Genomic DNA, 19,478 nt, shown 5'->3' with positions numbered 1-19,478 from the left:
CACAGTTACCCCCAGATATTCCTATTCTCACCCTTCACAAGCCTGCTGCCCCAGCTGAACGACACACGTGGGCACGCCTTCCAGGTTCCATTCTAAAGCTCCCGCCCTGCTCCTCTAGGCAGGATCACGCGGAGACCAGGGCAGGTTCCAGGCTCCCGGGTTTATTTCATTCCCTTGACCTCGCCCCACGTAGCAGGCGAATCCAAACCTGCGGCTCCATTCCGCCCCTGCCCCTGAGGGCTTGGGGACTGGAGGGTAAACTGACGCTGGAGGCTGGGAGTCTCGTGGACTGGGGCTTTCTCTCCTTCCAGCCTCCCTGAGGTCGCGCGTGCGCTGTATTCCGGCAACTTGGCCCTCTCTGAGTCTCAGCTTCCTCCAGGACGGACGGCATCCTATTAGCTCCTACCCAAAAGTTGTCGTTGGAACAATGAAGGTTGCAGACAGGAATCTCTAAATTGCAGATGCTGTCCTCATTATTAGAGTATTCCTTGAAAAAAAAAAAGAAAAAAGAAAAAGAGAAAAAAAAACGTCCAGGTTTGAGGTTCCTCCTCGGGAAGACAGCCTGCGTGTCCCCCCCAGTTGCCACGGCAACAGCTCTGTCCCGCCCCCCTCTTTGAAAACAGCGGGAGGAGCCAATCAGAGCGTTCCATCGGCGCATGCCTTCGCGACTCCGGGTTCCACTGGATCCTGGGAGTTGTAGTTCCGACAGTGCACTTCCGGCTGGGGTGTCCCTTCGCAGCCGCCGTCGACCATGAAACTACAACTCCCGGTAGGCGGCGCGGACGCTTGCGCAGGCGCTAGGCGGTGAGGGGGTGGGGGTGGCGGCGGCGGGGCGCGGAGCGGCGTGCGTGATGTCGGTACTTTGCTGGGGCCGCGGCGCGGCGGGGCTCAGACGGGCCTTGCAGCCTTGCGGCTGCCCGGGGCTCCTCGCCAAAGAAGGTAACGCGAAGGAAGACGGCCAGGCAGCCCAGGGGCCACGCCGCGGCCCGCGCTCTTCCCCGCGCTCCCGGGGCCTTTGGCGCTTTGACCTTTGCCCGTTTGCGGCTGCATGTGCGGAGCCCGCCGACCCGGCCCCGCTTTCCACTCGCCCTTGCCGGCTCTTCCGACGGAGGCTCCTCAGTGTACTCTGACCTTTGACTCCTGGTTTCTTATGGAGCCTCCTGACCCCAGGTGTGGAGTTTAGGGCTCTTAACCCTTGATCTGCTGCATCTGGAGTGCGGGGAGCCGTCTCCGCGGTTCCCGCCCATGTTCACCGTGGCGGGGCCCCTTCCACCTTCGCTCTCTTAGTTTTTTTCCAACTTAAGCCCGTGCTCAGAGAGTTTCCGCCGCGTTTGGGGCTCCTTTGACCTTCGACCCTGCGGCATCTGCCCTTGCGGACACCCCCGCCCACACGCCCGGCCCCCTTCAGCCGCCCTCGCCTCTCCCGCAGGGATCCTCGGTGGCGTCTGCGGCCCCAGGAGAAGCTCGTCCGCCAGCCCCCAGGAGCAAGACCAAGACCGCAGGAAGGACTGGGGCCACGTGGAACTGCTGGAGGGTAAGCGCGACCCCCACGGCGGCCCGGGAGAGGAGAGTCCGGTCCCTGCTGCCGGGAGAAAAGGCGGAAGCTCAGATTCTGAGACAGGTTGAGGGTGGTCTCCACCTCTCGGGTCCCAGGACCCACCCAGACGGCGTTACTGGAACGTCTCTTGCGCCGCTCATGGGCCCCGTCCTTGCCTAGCAGGCTCCTTCCTGGACCTTTCGTAATTTCCCCTCCCCAGAACCCCACCAGGTCCTCCCACTTTCCAGGGACACAGTGAGGCTCGATATGATGTCTGGAGAGACCCCCCAGGCCACATGTGCAGAGCCAGGACGTGAACCCTGAACTGACTCAGGTTGCCTGGCTTCTCTCTGGGCGGTGGGCGACTAGTGGACACTGGATGACTGGGAAACTTGGGAGGGACAGCCCAGGCTCCAGCGGTGGCAGGTCCTGGCTGGCGGTGTCGGAGGGTGGTGCCAGCTTCTCTGTGCTTGCTTCCCATCGCTGCTCCTGCCCCACATCCCGTCTGCATCCATCAGCCAGCCGGAAGGGAGAGACAGAACCTTTATAAAGGGAAGGAACCTGACCACGCGCGGTGGCTCACGCCTGTAATCCCAGCACTTTGAGAGGCCAAGGTGGGCGGATCAAGAGGTCAGGAGTTCAAGACCAGCCTGGCCAACATGGTGAAACCCCGTCTCTACTGAAAATGCAAAAATTGTCGGCCGGGCGCGGTGGCTCAAGCCTGTAATCCCAGCACTTTGGGAGGCCGAGACGGGCGGATCACGAGGTCAGGAGATCGAGACCATCCTGGCTAACACGGTGAAACCCCGTCTCTACTAAAAAATACAAAAAACTAGCCGGGTGAGTTGGCGGGCGCCTGTAATCCCAGCTACTCGGGAGGCTGAGGCAGGAGAGTGGCGTAAACCCGGGAGGCGGAGCTTGCAGTGAGCTGAGATCCGGCCACTGCACTCCAGCCTGGGCGACAGAGTGAGACTCCGTCTCAAAAAAAAAAAAAAAAAAAAAGTGCAAAAATTAGCTGGGCGTGGTGGTGGGCGCCGGTAATCCCAGCTACTGGGGAGGCTGAAACAGGAACATTACTTGAACCCGGGTGGCGGTTGCAGTGAGCAGAGATCGTGCCACTGCACTCAAGCCTGGGCGACAGATCAAGATTCTGTCTCAAAAAACATAAAAATACAAAATTAGCCAGGAGTGATGATGTACGCCTATAATCTCAGCTGCTTGGGAGACTGAGGCAGGAGAATCACTTGAACCTGGGAGGTGGAGGTTGCGGTGAACCGAGATCGTGCCATTGCACTCTGGCCTGGGCAACAAAAGAGATACTCTATCTCAAAAAAGATAAAAAAAACCTCTCACCTGTTAATACTAAAAGTATCTCCTGAGTTTTGGAGCACACTGAAGGCGGACACCACACTTGCCTTTTTATTTCAGTAATTTTTTTTTTTTTTTTTTTTCTTATGACGGAGTCTCACCCTCTTGCCAGGCTGGAGTGCAATGGTGTGATCTTGGCTCACTGCAGCCTCTGCCTCCCGAGTTCAAGCAGTTCTCCTGCCTCAACCTCCTGAGTAGCTGGAACTGTAGGCGCGCACCACCACACTGGGCTAATTCTCTGTATTTTTAGTAGAGACGGGGTTTCACCGTGTAGGTCAAGATAGTCTTGATCTCCTGACCTTGTGATCCACCTGCCTCGGCTTCACAAAGTGCTGGGATTATGGGTGTGAGCCATCGCACCTGGCTGCCTTTTTTTTTTTTTTTTTTTTTGAGACAGAGTCCTGCTCTGTCTCTCAGGCTGCAGCACGGTGGCCTGATCACAGCTCACAGCAGCCAGGAACTCTTAGGTGCAGGTGATTTTTTCACCTCAGCCTCCGGAGTAGCTGGGACCACAGGTGCGCGGCCCTATGCCTGGCCTATTTCAACAGTCTTTTTTTTTTTTTTTTTTTTTTTAAGATGGAATCTCACTCTGTTGCTCAGGCTGGAGGGCAAGGGCGCGATCTTGTCTCACTGCAAGCTCTGCCTCCCAGGCTCAAGCAATTCTCCTGCTTCAGCCTCCCAAGTAGCTGGTACTATAGACACATGACACCATGCCCAGCTAATTTTTTGGATTTCTAGTAGAGACGGGGTTTCACCATGTTGGCCAGGCTGGTCTCGAACTCCTGACCTCAGGTGATCTTTCTGCCTTGGCCTCACAAAGTTCTGGGATGACCGACGTGAGCCCCACGCCCGGCCAGCGATAGGTTTCCAATAAGGCTTCCTTAGACACAAAACATTTAGGCATTGATTGGTTGGCAAAAGTGCAACCTGAGGCAGCACGAACAGGAGCCCTGTTTTCCCTGGAAGCAGCGGCTCAGTGTTTACTAACTCAGCATCCACCAGCTTAGGCCATAGGAGCCTAGGAGTGTGTGTGTGGCAGCTCCACCAGCTGGGGGGTCTTGCTGAGGCAGGGTGGAAACTTGCAGGCCACGGTTGAGCCGGGGAGCGGGTGGCTCAGGGTCCCGGGAGCCTTTGCGGAGGTCCTGAGGTAGACCGTGAGTGGGAGGGGCAGGGGAGGCCGGGGAGGCGAGGGGCGACCTGGATAGATTCTGAAGGCAAGCCCGGAGGAGGTACTGAGAGATGGACAGAGGGAGTTGTCAGAGACCCCGGGGTTCTTGGTCTGGGCACCTGGAGGGTCGGAGTGGCCCGTGACCAGGGAGAACCTGGAGGGTCGGAGTGGCCTGGGACCGGGGAGATGCAGTGCAGCGGGTCTCGGTGGGAACTTGTTTGGGCTGCTGAGTTTTGTGAGGCCCGGGACTCGGATGGGGAGGTGCGTGTGTCTGGAAAGGAGGGGGCGGACCTTGTGGCGTTGTTGGCAGATACGAGGAATTCATGCCTTGGGTCCCAGTGAACTCAGCCACCTGCACCTCCTGGCCCGGCTCGGGGTCCAGAGAGATGGGTGCTTGAATGGGGGCTTCCTCTGATGTCCTCGCCCTCTGCCTCTCACAGTGCTCCAGGCGCGGGTGCGGCAGCTGCAGGCTGAGAGCGTGTCTGAGGTGGTGGTGAACAGGGTGGATGTGGCGCGGCTCCCAGAACGTGGCAGTGGAGATGGTGGCCCCCAGCCACCCAGGAAGGTCCAGAGGGGGGCCACGGGTGCCAGCCCGGTGCCCCGTAGCGGCTGGGCACAGAGACTGGAGAAGGATAAGCGGATCCAGCGGATGCACATGCAGCAGTTGGAGGTGAACCTGCAGATGCAAGTCCAGAGCCAGAGCGAGGAGTTGAAGGTGTGGCCCAAGCACCTGCAGGTGGAGCCCCGGCTCCTGAGCAAGCAGCTGGCCGTTTTCCTGGCCCCTGAGAGCTCCTGGGAGGAGCAGCTGCCCCGGGTGCTGCAGGAGGCCCCTCGGAAGCTGAGGCTCACCGTGGGGCGGGCCCCGTCCACGCAGGCCCAGCTCTCAGGTCAGCAGCAGAAGCTCCTGGCCTTCTTCAAGTGCTGCCTGCTCACCAACCACCTGCCCCTTGCCCACCACTTGCTGGTCACCCACCACAGCCAGCAGCGGAAACAGAAGCTGCTCACTCTGGACATGTACAACACCGTCATGCTTGGCTGGGCGCGGCAGGTGAGTGTGGCGGGAGCCAGGACACCTGCCCTGGTCGTTGGAGACAGGAACTTGCCCTCGTTTAGACTGGACTTTTATCTCTTAGCCCCCAAGTTCAAGTCCTTTGTTTTTTATTTTAATTTTTTCAGGCTTTTCAAATACAAATCACATGTGATTCTCAAATTTTGAAAATGACCAAAAAAGTAGGGAGAAATTCTTATAATGTCTTTGGCATTTTCTTCCGGTCTTTCTCAGGGCCCGTGAACCTGTCTGGGCAGGGGGTGCTTTTGGCCTCATCGGGGGGCAGCCTGCAGACCCCTGGTCAGGATGAGACTTTGATGTTGGGGTTGACTTTGCTCCTTTCTCTGGTTTCCTGAGGTGGAAGGTCGGGCGACTGTGCTGAGATCCTTCTGTGTGAAACGTGGGCGTTCACGACCTCTGAGCATGGCTTTAGCTGGATCCCACCAATGTTTTCTTTGTAGTTCATCTGGAGTATTTTCCAACTTCCCTTGCCGTTTATTTATTTATTTATTTACTTACTTAGAGACAGAGTCTCCTGTCACCAGGCTGGAGTACAATGGCGTGATGTCGGCTCACGGCCGCCTCTACCTCCCAGGTTCAAGTGATTCTCCTGCCTCAGCCTCCTGAGTAGCTGGAATTACAAGCCCGGCTATTTTTTGTATTTTTAGTGGAGACGGGGCTTCACCATGTTGACCAGACTGGTCTGGAACTCCTGACCTCGTGATCTGCCTGCCTCGGCCTCCCAGAATGCTGGGATTACAGGCATGAGCCACCGCGCCCGGCCAGAGTTTCTCCTTGGACCCCTTGGTTGTTTTGGAGGGTGGTGTTTATACATTCTTTCAAGGGAGCAGACGTTCCCAGCTTTCTCCCACCCCATGGTCCTTCAACCCTAATTTGAGAAACAGCAGTAAAAGCTTGGCTTAATATTTGGGTAAACATGGGATACTATTATGTTAAAATACAGCTGTCACAGCATTAAGACCAATTCGTGGTAGAGAACTTGATATGCTTGTTTATTAATGCGTCAGACAGCGAAACTCAGGATCAGATGGAGCCACTCTTGCAGCGAAGTCTGCAGTCTCCTTACCACACGGTCGAGGGGGCTTGCTGCCTCGTTCACGTAGCTGTAGGGGTACTAAACTCCAGGAAGACTGAGGATGAGGGTCGTGTATTTTCCCCTCCAAGGTCACAAGCCCCCTGAATTCCCTCAGAGAGAGCCCACACTGTAACAGGGCGCTTTTGTGGTCAGCCTGGAGCTGTAACGAAGTGGCACAAACCTGGTGACTTGCATAGCAGAAACGCAGTCTCAGCACTGGAGCCCACAAGTCTGAAATCAAAGTGTCTGCAGACCCGAAGTTTCTCCAGAGGCTCTGGCTGGGGCTCCTCCTGCCTCTCCCGGTGTTCAGGGGTGGCCAGCAGTCCTCGGTGTTGCTCAACTGTGAGCTCAGCCTCCTGAGCAGCTGGGATTACAGGTGTGCGCCACCACCCCGGATAATGTTTTTCATTTTTATTTTTAGTAGAGGTGGGGTTTCCCCATGTTAGCCAGGCTAAGGTATTACTTTTATCTTTGTTTTTGTTTTTTTTTTTTTTTGAGGTGGATTCTCTCTGTTGCCCAGGCTAGGTAGGGTGCAGTGCCATGATCTCGACTCACTGCAGCCTCCGCCTCCTGGGTTCCAGAGTTCTCCCTGCCTCAGCCTCCTGAGTAGCTGGGATTACAGGGACTCATGACCACGCCTGGCCAATTTTTGTATTTTTAGTAGAGACGGGCTTTTGCCGTATTGGCCAGGCTGGTCTCAAACTCCTGACCTCAGGTAACCCGCCCGCCTCAGCCTCCCAAAGTGCTAGGATTACAGGCAGGAGCGACCGCGCCCAGCCACATGCTCTAACCAGCACCATCCAGTAGAACTTTCTATGATGCTGGGAATTTTCCACATCTGCCAACAGCTGTGTGTGGCTACTGAGCACTTGAAGCTGGTGAAAGGGAAGAACTGAATATTTTAATTTAAGGACAGTAGACCTCACTGGCCACATGCATGGAAGTCACTGCCCCAAAACTACCCGAGTGCGGTGGCTCGCGCCTGTAATCCCAGCACTTTGGGAGGCCGAGGCGGGTGGATCACAAGGTCAGGAGATCGAGACCATCCTGGCTAACACGGTGAAACCCCATCTCTACTAAAAATACAAAAAATTAGCCAGGCGTAGTGGTGGGAGCCTGTGGTCCCAGCTGCTCAGGCGGCTGAGGCAGGAGAATGGCGTGAACACGGGAGGCGGAGCTTGCAGTGAGCCGAGATTGTGCCACTGCACTCCAGCCTGGGCGACAGAGCAAGACTCTGTCTTAAAAATAAAGAAAAAAGAGAGAGAGCCTCCAAGTCTGTGTCGACAGTGCAGTGTCTGTCACCCAGGCTGGAACGCAGTGGTGAGATCCCAGCTCTCTGTAACTTCCGCCTTCCACGTTCAAGTGATTCTCCTGCCTCAGGCTCCCAAGTAGCTGGGATTACAGGCATGTGCCCCCACACCCAGCTAATTTTTTTTTTTGTATTTTTAGTAGAGACGGGGTTCACTATGTTGGCCTGGCTGGTCTTAAGCTCCTGAACTCGTGATCCACCCGCCTTGGCCTCCCAAAGTGATGGGATTACAGGCATGAGCCACTGTGCCTGGCCAAAAATTAGATTAAAAAAAAATTGCAAGGGAAATTTAAGGATACATGGCCAGGCACGGTGGCTCATGCCTGTAATCCCAGCACTTTGGGAGGCTGAGGCAGGAGGATTGCTTGAGCCCAGGAGTTTGAGACCAGCCTGGGCAACAGAGCAAGACACCCCTCTCTCCCAAGAAAAAAAAATCGGGCCGGGTGCGGTGGCTCATGCCTGTAATCCCAGGACATTGGGAGGCCAAGGCAGGTGGATCCCCTGAGGTCAGGAGTTCGAGACCAGCCTGGCCAACAGGGCGAAACCCCATCTCTACTAAAAATACAAAATAATTAGTTGGATGTGACGGTGCATGCCTGTAATCCCAGCTGCTTGGGAGGCTGAGGTAGGAGAATCGCTTGAACCCAGGAGGTGGAGCTTTCAGTGAGCCAAGATTGCGCCACTGCCCTCCAGCCTGGGCAACAGAGCGAGACTGCATCCAAAAAAAAAATTCCAAAGAAGAAGTAAAGTATGAAATTTGAAAACACTTGGAGATAATGAAAATGAAAACATCACATACCAGAAGTTCTGGGATGCATTGCTCAGAGAGTAATTTATAGCCATAAAATGCCTATATTAAGAAAGGTGATGGCCCGGCATGGTGGTTCACTCATGTAATCCCAGCACTTTGGGAGGTTGAGGCTGGTGGATCACGGTATTAGGAGTTCAAGACCAGCCTGGCCAGCATGGCGAAACCCTGTATCTACTAAAAATACAAAAAATTAAGTGGCGTGGTGGTGCATGCCTGTAATCCCAGCTACTCAGGAGGCTGAGGCAGGAGAATCACTTGAACCCAGGAGGCAGAGGTTGCAGTGAGCTGAGATCATGCCACTGCACTCCAGCCTGTGCAACAGAGCAAGACTCCGTCTTGGGAAAAAAAAAAGAAAAGGTGAAACATCTCAGACGAAATACTTCACCTTTTACCTTAGGAAACTAGAAAAAGAATTTCTCACTAAACCTAAAGCAAGCAAATGAAGTTACAAAACTGAAAACAGATAAATGAAACGGAAGGCAGGAGCGGTAGAGAACAGTGAAGCCAAGTCCTTCAAAAAGATCACGTAGGCCGGGCGCGGTGGCTCACGCCTGTAATCCCAGCACTTTGGGAGGCCGAGGTGGGTGGATCACAAGGTCAGGAGATCGAGACCATGGTGAAACCCCGTCTCTACTAAAAATAGAAAAAATTAGCCGGGCGCAGGGGTGGGCGCCTGTAGTCCCAGCTACTCGGGAGGCTGAGGCAGGAGAATGGCGTGAACCCGGGAGGCGGAGCTTGCAGTGAGCCGAGACTGCGCCACTGCACTCCAGCCTGGGCGACAGAGCGAGACTCCGTCTCAAAAAAAAAAAAAAAAAAATCACGCAGTTGGCACACCTTGAGGTTGGCTGACCTGGAAAGGATCAATTTCAAAACCCCAAAACTGGGCACATTGGTGTTCTCAAAATAAGAAAATTTAAAAATACTGACAAGCCTCCTCCCAGAGGAACGTGCACCTCACACAGTCCCACCTGGCAGGCCATGTGGCCGCCTCTGCAGATAGAGCCTGTGTGTGAGAACCCCAGGGGGACGCATCTGTCTGCCCAGCTGGCCACTCCTGCTTGGTCACCCTGTCCCCTGCTGAGCTGGTGGCTACAGAGAAGGGGTCTCCAGGGAGCAGTGGGGAATGCAGAGGTTGGGCCATCCCCCCAGACCCTCACCCTGGCTTGGTCTCCCAGGGGGCCTTCAGGGAGCTGGTGTATGTGTTGTTGATGGTGAAGGATGCTGGACTCACCCCAGACCTGCTGTCCTACGCGGCCATCCTCCAGTGCATGGGGAGGCGGGGCCAGGACGCTGGGACCATTGAAAGGTAGGTGGTGTCGAGAGGGCCCCACCGCTACCCTCACCCCTACCCCCACCCCCCACACCCCAGCCCCCAGCCCCCACCACATTCCTGCCAGGGTCTTAAGATCTGGGACAGTGCCTAGGCTGGGGGCTGGGGACCCCTGGAGGGCCTGACAGCTGCACTGAGAACTGCAGGCTAGCAGGAGGTGGCCACGAGGTGCCCCTGGGCTCTGTGGAAGCCCAGCGTGGGGCTGGCCCATCCCTCAGGCAGGCCTGCTGCCCCACAGGTGTCTGAAACAGATGAGCCAGGAGGGGCTGAAGCTGCAGGCGCTCTTCACCGCCGTGCCGCTGTCCGAGGAGGAGCAGGCCACTGTGCTGAAGGCCGTGCACAAGGTGAAGCCCACCTTCAGCCTCCCGCCGCGGCCGCCGCCCGCGGTCAACACCTCGAAGCTGCTCAGGGCCGTGTATGCCAAGGTGAGCCCACGTGGGGTCCAGCAGACGGACTTCAGTCCTCATAGCTGCCCTGAGGGGTCTCTGGAGCCTCAGCTCAGACCAGTGGGCCTCCCTGGTGCCCGGGGCTCACCTGGGCCGGGCCCTGGATTCGTCCCTTCCTCCTCCCAGAAGACTGAAGGAGCCAGAGCTGGGAGGGTCTCGGGCGTAAGGGTGTGGGCTCTGGGCGGATGAGGTGGTCGGGCGCCCCAGAGGCAGGGTGGGGTGACAGGCGAGAGCAGCGCCTTCGAATGGGGCTGCCAGGTGCACGCAGTGTGCTTGTCTTTCACTGAGGGGTAATTCACCTGCCATAAAACCCTCTTAAAGGTGTAATTCAGCGATTTTAGTGTATTCACAGTTGTCTAATTCCAGAATGTTACATCACCCCAAAAGGAAGCCTCATCTCCATCACCCGTCACTCCCCATCCCCTCCTCATCTCTGTGGCTGAGTCTGCCCTGGACATTCCATAGAAATGGGACTGCACACTGCGTGGCCTTTAGTGTTTGGCATCTCCCACTGAGCGTGACGTCCTCACGGTGCATCCGCGAGGCGGCCTGGGTCAGGGCTGAGTCATGCTCGGGTGCGTGGATGGCCGCACCGTGCTGGTCTGTTTGTCCGTTGATGGACGCTTGGGCTGTTTCTACTTCTTGACTACTATGAGTCATGCGGCTGTGAACGTTTGTGTACAAGCTTTTGTGTGGACCTGAGCCTTTGATTCTCAAAGTGCTGGGCTTTAGTTATTTTTAATTCATCTATTTCTGGATGGGTCACATTCACACAGTTCCAAGTTTGAGGAGAAAACAGCAAACATCTGGGGGCGCAGTGAATGGTCTCCCCAGGCTCTGCCGGCTCCCAGCACCACTGCCCCCCACCCCACGACGATGCCCACTGTCCCATCTAGAGGGCCCGAGGTCAGGAGGGGCCAAAGCCTCTGGTTTGGCCACTGGCACTGACTACCTGCAGCCCGCTTTTCCCCGTCAGCGATGGCGGTCAGCAATTTGCACGAGACGCAGAAACGCGTGCACCCGTGCCTTTTCGGGGTCCTAGGAGGGCAGGTCTCCCTCCGGCTGAGCCCCCGACCTCACTACCCCATCCCTGCAGGATGGGCCGGTGTCCTACCCGAAGCTACACTTGCCCCTGAAGACCCTGCAGTCGCTTTTTGAGAAGCAGCTTTGCGTGGAGCTGGCCAGCAAGGTGTGCGTGGTGTCTGTGGAGAAGCCTGCATTGCCAAGCAAGGAGGTCACGCACGCGGTAGGAGCTGAGCCGGGGTCCCGTGTCCGCCGCGGGGGCTGAGCCGGGTCCCGTGTCTGCCGCGGTGCTGAGCTCGGTGCATGTGGTTGAATTGCTCATGCCCTGGTATGGGCATGCAAGGCCTAGGATCTCAGCTTGGCTGCCGCTCAGGGGGAACTTGTGGGGTCCCGAGGTTAGGTCCTGGCCTGTGGTGCTGCGCACTCTGCGGCTGGGTTTGTGCTCTTGGCTGCCTCAGGCGCACCGAAGCCGGCAGAGGGCGCAGGCCGGGGTGAGGAGCTACCTGGAACACACAGCAGGGACCTTGAGGGCCACGAGGTCTCCGCAGGGAGCTGTGGTGACCCCCGTCCTGTGAGCCTGGGTCCCGCCAGCCGCCACGGGGCTCACCGGGCCCTTCATCCCTCGCAGCGGAAGACCCTGCAGACCCTGCGGGACCACTGGGAGAAAGCGCTGTGCCGGGTGCTGCAGGAGACCAAGAACCACCTGGAGGTGGAGGTGCACAAGGGCCGGTTCTCACTGTACCCCTTCCTGTGCCTGCTGGACGAGCGCGAGGTGGTGCAGATGCTGCTGCAGGTACGTCTTCCTCTGCGCGGCCGGGTCCCCGGGCGGGGTGGGCGGGCACTCACGGCCTCCTCCTCCAGGTCCTGCAGGCGCTGCCCGCCCAGGGCGAGTCCTTCACCACCCTGGCCCGGGAGCTGAGCGCACGCACTTTCAGCCGGCATGTGGTGCAGAGGCGGCGGCTCAGTGGTCAGGTGCAGGCGCTGGAGACGTACTACAGGAAGTACCTGCACCTGCTGGCCTCGGACACCAAGGTAAGGCGCGCACCCCCTCTCCTCCTGGCCGGGGCCAGTGGTGGGCGGGCGCGCTCCCTCTCTGGGGCAGCCGAGTTTGCCCCCAAGCCTCAGCCTCTTTCTCTGTACCCTTGGGCTGACAGGGCCCCACCGGGGGAGCAGGCACGGGCGGTGGGGCGTCTGGTCGGAGGTCCCGATGCCCAGCTCTCTGACCACCCTGTCCCACAGGTGCCCAACCCCTGCCTGCCGCGGCAGTACTGGGAGGCGCTGGGGGCGCCCGAGGCCCTGCGGGAGCAGCCCTGGCCCCTGCCAGTGCAGATGGAGCTGGGCAAGCAGCTGGCGGAGATGCTGGTGCAAGCCACGCGGATGCCGTCCAGTCTGGACAACCGGCACGGCTCCTCCCGGCTTGTTCCCGTGCTCTACCACGTGTACTCCTTCCGCAACGTCCAGCAGGTGCCGGACAGCAGTGTCCTCCTGAGCTGGGGGGCATCCTGCTGGGGGCACAAGGGACCCCATGGGGTTGGCGCCTCTGGGTGGTGCCTTGATCTCAGCGCAGCCATCAGTACCTCCCAGGACTCGAGACACACCATGGGTGTCCGCGCAGCTGTCCAGCCGTGTCTAGAGGTGGCTTCTGTTCGTGGGAGGCCACACTGGTTTCTTGGTGGTGGGGGAGCCGGTCTCTCTCACCGAGTTTAAAGGGCGGCGGTAGGAAGTCACCGGCAGCGGGGCCCTGACCCGTCTGCCTGTCGCACCGCAGATCGGCATCCTGAAGCCGCACCCGGCTTACGTGCAGCTGCTGGAGACGGCCGCGGAGCCCACGCTGACCTTCGAGGCGGTGGATGTGCCCATGCTGTGTCCCCCGCTGCCCTGGACCTCACCGCACACGGGCGCCTTTCTGCTCAGCCCCACCAAGCTGATGCGCACGGTGGAAGGCGCCACGCAGCACCAGGAGCTGCTGGAAACCTGCCCGCCCACCGCGCTGCACGGCGCTCTGGACGCTCTCACCCAACTGGGCAACTGCGCCTGGCGCGTCAACGGGCGGGTGCTGGACCTGGTGCTGCAGCTCTTCCAGGCCAAGGGCTGCCCCAAGCTAGGCGTGCCGGCCCCGGCCTCCGAGGCTCCCCAGCCGGCGGAGGCCCACGTGCCGCAGAGCGCCGCGCCCGCCCGCAAGGCTGAGCTGCGCCGGGAGCTGGCGCGCTGCCAGAAGTTGGCCCGGGAGATGCACAGCCTGCGGGCGGAGGCGCTGTACCGCCTGTCTCTGGCGCAGCACCTGCGGGGCCGCGTCTTCTGGCTGCCGCACAACATGGACTTCCGCGGCCGCACCTACCCGTGCCCGCCGCACTTCAACCACCTGGGCAGCGACGTGGCGCGGGCCCTGCTGGAGTTCGCCCAGGGCCGCCCGCTCGGCCCGCACGGCCTGGACTGGCTCAAGATCCACTTGGTCAACCTCACCGGGTTCAAGAAGCGCGAACCGCTGCGGAAGCGCCTGGCCTTCGCGGAGGAGGTGATGGACGACATCCTGGATTCGGCGGACCAGCCCATGACGGTAGGGGCGGAGCTCCTGCGCCCCCGGGTCCCCTGCCCGCCCTCCTCCCCAGGTGCCCCCGTCCTCCCTCTCCCTCCCTCCCCCTGCGCCCCCCGGTCCTGTGCCCGCCCTCCTCCCCAGGTGCCCCCGTCCTCCCTCTCCCTCCCTCCCCCTGCGCCCCCCGGTCCTGTGCCCGCCCTCCTCCCCAGGTGCCCCCGTCCTCCCTCTCCCTCCCTCCCCCTGCGCCCCCCGGTCCTGTGCCCGCCCTCCTCCCCAGGTGCCCTCGTCCTCCCTCTCCCTCCCTCCCCCTGCGGCCCCCGGTCCTGTGCCCGCCCTCCTCCCCAGGTGCCCTCGTCCTCCCTCTCCCTCCCTCCCCCTGCGGCCCCCGGTCCTGTGCCTGCCCTCCTCCCCAGGTGCCCCTGTCCTCCCTCTCCCTCCCTCCCCCTGCGCCCCCAGGTCCTGTGCCCGCCCTTCTCCCCAGGTGCCCTCGTCCTCCCTCTCCCTCCCTCCCCCTGCGGCCCCGCGCCTTCTATCCTCCCCCTCTGGTGCCTCCGCGTCCTCTGCCCGCTCTCCTCCCAAGGTGCCCCCGTCTTCCCTCTCCCCCCTCCTCCTGCACCCCCGCGTCTTCCATCTTTTCCCCTCCCCTGGTGCCCCTGAGTCCCCTGCCCGCCCTCCTCCCAAGGCGTCCCCTCCCCCCTCCCCCTGCGCCCTTGTGTCTCCCGCCCTCCCCCTCCCCCTGCGCCCTGGTGTCTCCCGCCCTCCCTCGTCACCCCCACGTCTCCTGCCTGCCCTCCTGCTCAGGCGCCCCCGCCCTCTCCCTTCTCCCTGTGCCCCGTCTCCCGCCCTCCCCTGGCACCGCCACGTCCACCGCCCGCCCTCCTCCCCAGGTCCTCTCGCCTTCTCCCTCCCTCCTCCTCCTGTGCTCCTGTGTCCCCAGCCCCCCCTCCTGTTCCCTTTTTCCCCCCGCCTGGCCTCCCTCCTCTCCCCCGGCACCCCTGCCTCCCCCATGCTCCCTTCTCCACCCCCGCTCTCCCTCCTCCCCAGGCGCCCCCACATCCCTCGCGCTCCCTCCTCCCCCACCGGCGCCCCTGCCTCCCCCATGCTCCCTCCTCCTCCTCTGGGGACCCCGCGTCCCCCGTCCTTCGCCCCCGCTGCTCCTCCTCCCTAGGCGCCCCCCCATCCCCCGCGCCCCCTCCTCCCCTGGGTGTCCCCGCGCTCCCTCCTCCCCAGGTGCCCCGGCGTCCCCCGCCCACCCTCCTCCCCTGGTGCCTCCGGACACACTTGTCTCAGCCCCGTCCACCCGCAGTCCTCACCCTCCATCTGTGGCTGTAGAGGACTCATCCAGTCAGTGCCCCGTCTCTCGCCCACATGGGTTCCGTGTTCACCGTCGGGCGTGTGCGTCTCCTCCCTATGTTCCCACCCCCTGTACCACATCCCCCCACTGGCTCAGGAAGTCCGCCCGGGCCTCACTGCCCGCCACACCCCCTGTCCCCGCAGGGCCGAAAGTGGTGGATGGGCGCTGAGGAACCCTGGCAGACGCTGGCCTGCTGTATGGAGGTGGCGAACGCCGTACGCTGCTCCGACCCTGCTGCCTACGTTTCCCACCTCCCCGTCCACCAGGTGAGCCCGCGGGGTGGGCCCCCGAGGCCATGCCGTGCACTTGGTCTGGGGCTCGCCTTGAGGTTGTGAGATTTCACCTTCTCTTGTGCTGTCTTTTAGAGGTGGCCCTAGAGGGTCCAGGAACCGTGGCTCCTGGCCTCTCCTGGGAGCGTGCAGGGCTCAGGTGCGCTTGGCTGGGCGTGCACAGCCTTAGGAACAGCTCGACCTGGGGGGTAGTTTGGGGCCCCACACGTCTCTGCCTCCCTGAGTCTCTATCTCCCATTTGCGGCCCCTCCCTCAGGACGGCTCTTGCAACGGCCTACAGCATTATGCTGCCCTGGGCCGCGACAGCGTGGGCGCCGCCTCGGTCAACCTGGAGCCCTCGGATGTGCCCCAGGACGTGTACAGCGGCGTGGCTGCGCAGGTAGGGCGTGCCCTGTTACCTGCTGCCCGGGGGCATCTGGGTGTGGGGGCAGTGTGGGCCCTGAGTCCCAGGCGCCCTCACCTTGGCCTGTCCTGAGGATGTGGTGGGGCTGGGGCAGGGCCTTCCCAGGCAGATGTTGCCCGAGGGCTTCATGGGTGCTTGGTGGCCCCTGGGATGCTGGCAGGGCTGACTCGCGCGCCTGCCCTCCCGTGGTGCAGGTGGAGGTGTTCCGCAGGCAGGATGCCCAGCGGGGCACGCGGGTGGCACAGATGCTGGAAGGCTTTATCACCCGCAAGGTGGTGAAGCAGACGGTGATGACTGTGGTGTACGGGGTCACCCGCTACGGCGGCCGTCTGCAGATTGAGAAGCGCCTCCGGGAGCTGACCGACTTTCCCCAGGTGCGCCAGGCCTGTAGCGCTTGGAACATGTTGGTTTCGCTGCCGTTTAAAAGTCGGACGATTTTGCCGCAGACCCAGCCTCCCAGCAGAAGACCCAGCTGGTCCCCCAGACCACTGCCTGCCTGCTAGGGCTTGGGCATTTCTCTCCGACTGTGGGAGTGTCAGGCCCCATCCCTGCCGGGCCCTGGGCCTCAGTTGCTCTCAAATGGGGGGGGAGTAGGGCATGAACGGGCCAGCCCCTGAGGACCCGCAGCTGCCGCCCGTCTTCTGCAGGAGTTTGTGTGGGAGGCCTCCCACTACCTCGTACGCCAGGTCTTCAAGAGTCTACAGGAGATGTTCTCAGGGACCCGGGCCATCCAGGTACGTCCTGTGCTGTCCCCGCTCGGCCAGGGCTCTCCGAGCAAGTGGATGGGAGCCCCGGCTTGAGCCCCCAGCCCTGAGATGGCCTGTGTCCCACAGCACTGGCTGACCGAGAGCGCCCGCCTCATCTCCCACATGGGCTCCGTGGTGGAGTGGGTCACACCCCTGGGTATCCCCATCATCCAGCCCTACCGCCTGGAGCACAAGGTCAAGGTCAGTGTACCTCCCCCTCCCGTCCCAGTGTGCCCGTCCCAGTGTACCACCCCATCCCGTCCCAGTATACCCCCATCCCAGTGTACCCCATCCCAGTGTACCCCGTCCCAGTGTAACCCGTCCCAGTATACCACCCTGTCTCATCCCAGTGTACCCGTCCCAGTGTACCACCCTAATCCGTCCCAGTGTACCCCAATCCCAGTGTACCCTCGTCCCAGTATACCATCCTTTTCCATCCCAGTATACCACCGTCCCAGTGTACCCCGTCTCAATGTACCCATCCCAGTGTATCCCTGTCCCATTGTACCACCCCATCCCATCCCAGTGTACCCCTGTCCCCCTGTACCACCCCATCCCATCCCAGTGTACCCCTGTACCACCCCATCCCATGCCAGTGTATCCCCGTCCCAGTGTACCACCTCATCCTGTCCCAGGATACCACCATCCCAGTGTACCCTCGTCCCAGTGTACCACCCCATCCCATCCCAGTGTACCCTCATCCCAGTGTACCTGTCCCAGTACTCCCATCCCAGTGTATCACCGTCCCAGTGTACCACCCCATCCCATCTCAGTGTACCCCTGTCCCAGTGTACCACCCCAACCCATCCCAGTGTACCCCCATCCCAGTGTATCACCCCATACTGTCCCAGTGTACCCCCATCCCAGTGTATCACCCCATACTGTCCCAGTGTATCACCCCATACTGTCCCAGTGTATCACCCCATACTGTCCCAGTGTACCCCCATCCCAGTGTATCACCCCATACTGTCCCAGTGTACCCCCATCCCAGTGTATCACCCCATACTGTCCCAGTGTATCACCCCATACTGTCCCAGTGTATCACCCCATACTGTCCCAGTGTACCCCCATCCCAGTGTATCACCCCATACTGTCCCAGTGTACCCCCATCCCAGTGTATCACCCCATACTGTCCCAGTGTACCCCCATCCCAGTGTATCACCCCATACTGTCCCAGTGTACCCCTGTCCCAGTGTATCACCCCATACTGTCCCAGTGTACCCCTGTCCCAGTGTATCACCCCATACTGTCCCAGTGTACCCCTGTCCCAGTGTATCACCTCATACTGTCCCAGTGTATCACCCCATACTGTCCCAGTGTATCACCCCATACTGTCCCAGTGTACCCCCATCCCAGTGTATCACCCCATACTGTCCCAGTGTACCCCCATCCCAGTGTACCAACACTGTGCTGGGCCTCGGGCGGGACTCACCCGCTCCTTCCCTTTTTAGCAAGTACGAGGTGGGATTCAGAGCATCACCTACATCCACAATGGAGACATCAGCCAGTGAGTGGGGGGCCCAGGCTGGGGGGCTGGCCGGGGGAGCAGCCACAGTGGAGACAGTGGCCAGTTAGGGGCGTCTCTGGGCTGGGAGTGCATTCTGGCCCCCACCCGGCACCTGTCCTGTTCCTAGGAAGCCCAACACGCGTAAGCAGAAGAACGGGTTCCCACCGAACTTCATCCACTCGCTGGACTCCTCGCATATGATGCTCACTGCCCTGCACTGCTACAGGTGGGCACCTCCGGGTGGCAGGGGTGCTGCTCGCTTCCTGGGGTCCTCTGTTCTGGCTACCAGGGCACAGCTGGCAAGGCAGGGTCCAGCAAGGGACAGTGCTGGGTGCAGGGTCTGGGCAGAGTGGATCTGCTGTGTTTGTGGGGCCTCTGTTCCCCGAATATGAAGGTGGTCCTGTCAGCTCCCGCCACCCCCGTGGCCTGACGGGGAGAGCCAAGCATGGGCTCTGCTCCTTTGTGGTGGGCATTTCTTGGTGAGCACCGCAGTGTGTGGTTAGATCTGGGGCACGTGGAGGTCGTCCCAGCAGCATCTACCGGCCACGGGAGCTGAGAACACCCCGGACGTGGGGTGGTGGCCCTGGCAGGAGGGGACAACGCAGCTGCCCTCGAAGCTGAGGCTCCCACAGCAGCCTGGGGGGCAGCAGGTGTGGGGCAGGGCGGCTTCCCAGAACATTTCCTCCGCCTGTGCTGAAGCCAAACCCAGGATGTTTGGGCGAGGCCTGGAGGAGGGTGGGCTTCCTTGGGCCTTGAGTGGAGAGGGCTGAGCACAGGGCCGGGATGCCCGTCGCGGGGCGGCCCTGTGGGCTCCCTTCCCTTCAGGAGCCGTCCGCTCTGCCGCAGGAAGGGCCTGACCTTCGTCTCTGTGCACGACTGTTACTGGACCCACGCAGCTGATGTCGCCGTCATGAACCAGGTGCCCCCGTCTGAGCCTTAGTGCATCCATGGGTGGGGCCTGGCACACCGGGCATTGGGTAGGGGTGGTGCCCAGACCCTGCCTGATCACGCACGGGGACTCTCTCTCCTGCCCAGGTGTGCCGGGAGCAGTTTGTCTGCTTGCACAGTGAACCCATCCTGGAGGACCTGTCCCGGTTCCTGGTCAGCCGGTTCTGCCCTAAGTAAGGCACTCCCTTACCTAACTACCCTACCTGGACACCCCCCACAAAACCTGGCCTCAGCCTCACCCCACCCTACTTCCAGCCCCACACCCCGGAAGATCTCCCAGTGCTGGGAGGCCAGCCAGCTGAAGGAGACCCTGCAGGCAGTGCCCAAGCCAGGTAGGCGGGTGGACGGCCTTTCAAGGGTGCCTCTAACAGCGGGCCAGGGCCGGGCCTTCGTGCCACCCACGCTGTCCGCTCTGCTCACTCCGCAGGGGCCTTCGACCTGGAGCGGGTGAAGCATTCCACCTACTTTTTCAGCTGACACCCGGCGGGCCTTGTGCCAGTATGTAAATAAAGCTCTGTGGCCACCTCCGGGAACTGTTTTCCGTGAGGGTGCGCGCCC

General features: G+C 60.7%; 2 protein-coding genes across 29 annotated transcripts in view; one reads left to right on the top strand and one right to left on the bottom strand.

Moving 5' to 3' along the window:
• The window catches only part of PALM (paralemmin), a 168,303-nt gene that overhangs the window by 114,976 nt on the left and 33,849 nt on the right, over positions 1-19,478 (bottom strand). The window lies entirely within an intron of this gene.
• Positions 842-19,447, top strand: POLRMT (RNA polymerase mitochondrial). 27 transcript variants are annotated; one of them, XM_077978704.1, is made up of 22 exons: positions 842-939; positions 1,430-1,534; positions 2,056-2,377; positions 4,514-5,121; positions 9,513-9,643; positions 9,906-10,092; positions 11,210-11,359; positions 11,765-11,929; positions 11,998-12,168; positions 12,376-12,600; positions 12,905-13,693; positions 15,170-15,292; positions 15,573-15,695; positions 15,914-16,093; positions 16,367-16,453; positions 16,553-16,666; positions 17,917-17,972; positions 18,100-18,198; positions 18,819-18,891; positions 19,008-19,093; positions 19,176-19,252; positions 19,348-19,447. In XM_077978704.1, the coding sequence occupies exons 4-22, from the start codon at positions 4,723-4,725 to the stop codon at positions 19,395-19,397; spliced, it is 3,285 nt and encodes a 1,094-aa protein (XP_077834830.1). In that variant the 5' UTR covers positions 842-939; positions 1,430-1,534; positions 2,056-2,377; positions 4,514-4,722; the 3' UTR covers positions 19,398-19,447. The 27 variants fall into 27 exon arrangements, 26 of the variants coding, with proteins under 26 accessions (XP_077834830.1, XP_077834828.1, XP_077834818.1 ...); XM_077978702.1 differs by having other exon boundaries at positions 18,798-18,891; XR_013409378.1 differs by lacking the exon at positions 2,056-2,377 and having other exon boundaries at positions 15,170-15,326; positions 15,509-15,695.

This window comes from Macaca mulatta, chromosome 19, assembly GCF_049350105.2.
Source record: "Macaca mulatta isolate MMU2019108-1 chromosome 19, T2T-MMU8v2.0, whole genome shotgun sequence".
NCBI classification, from domain to species: domain Eukaryota; kingdom Metazoa; phylum Chordata; class Mammalia; order Primates; family Cercopithecidae; genus Macaca; species Macaca mulatta.
Note: the sequence above shows the minus strand (reverse complement) of the source record. Positions and strands in the feature narration are given on the sequence as shown.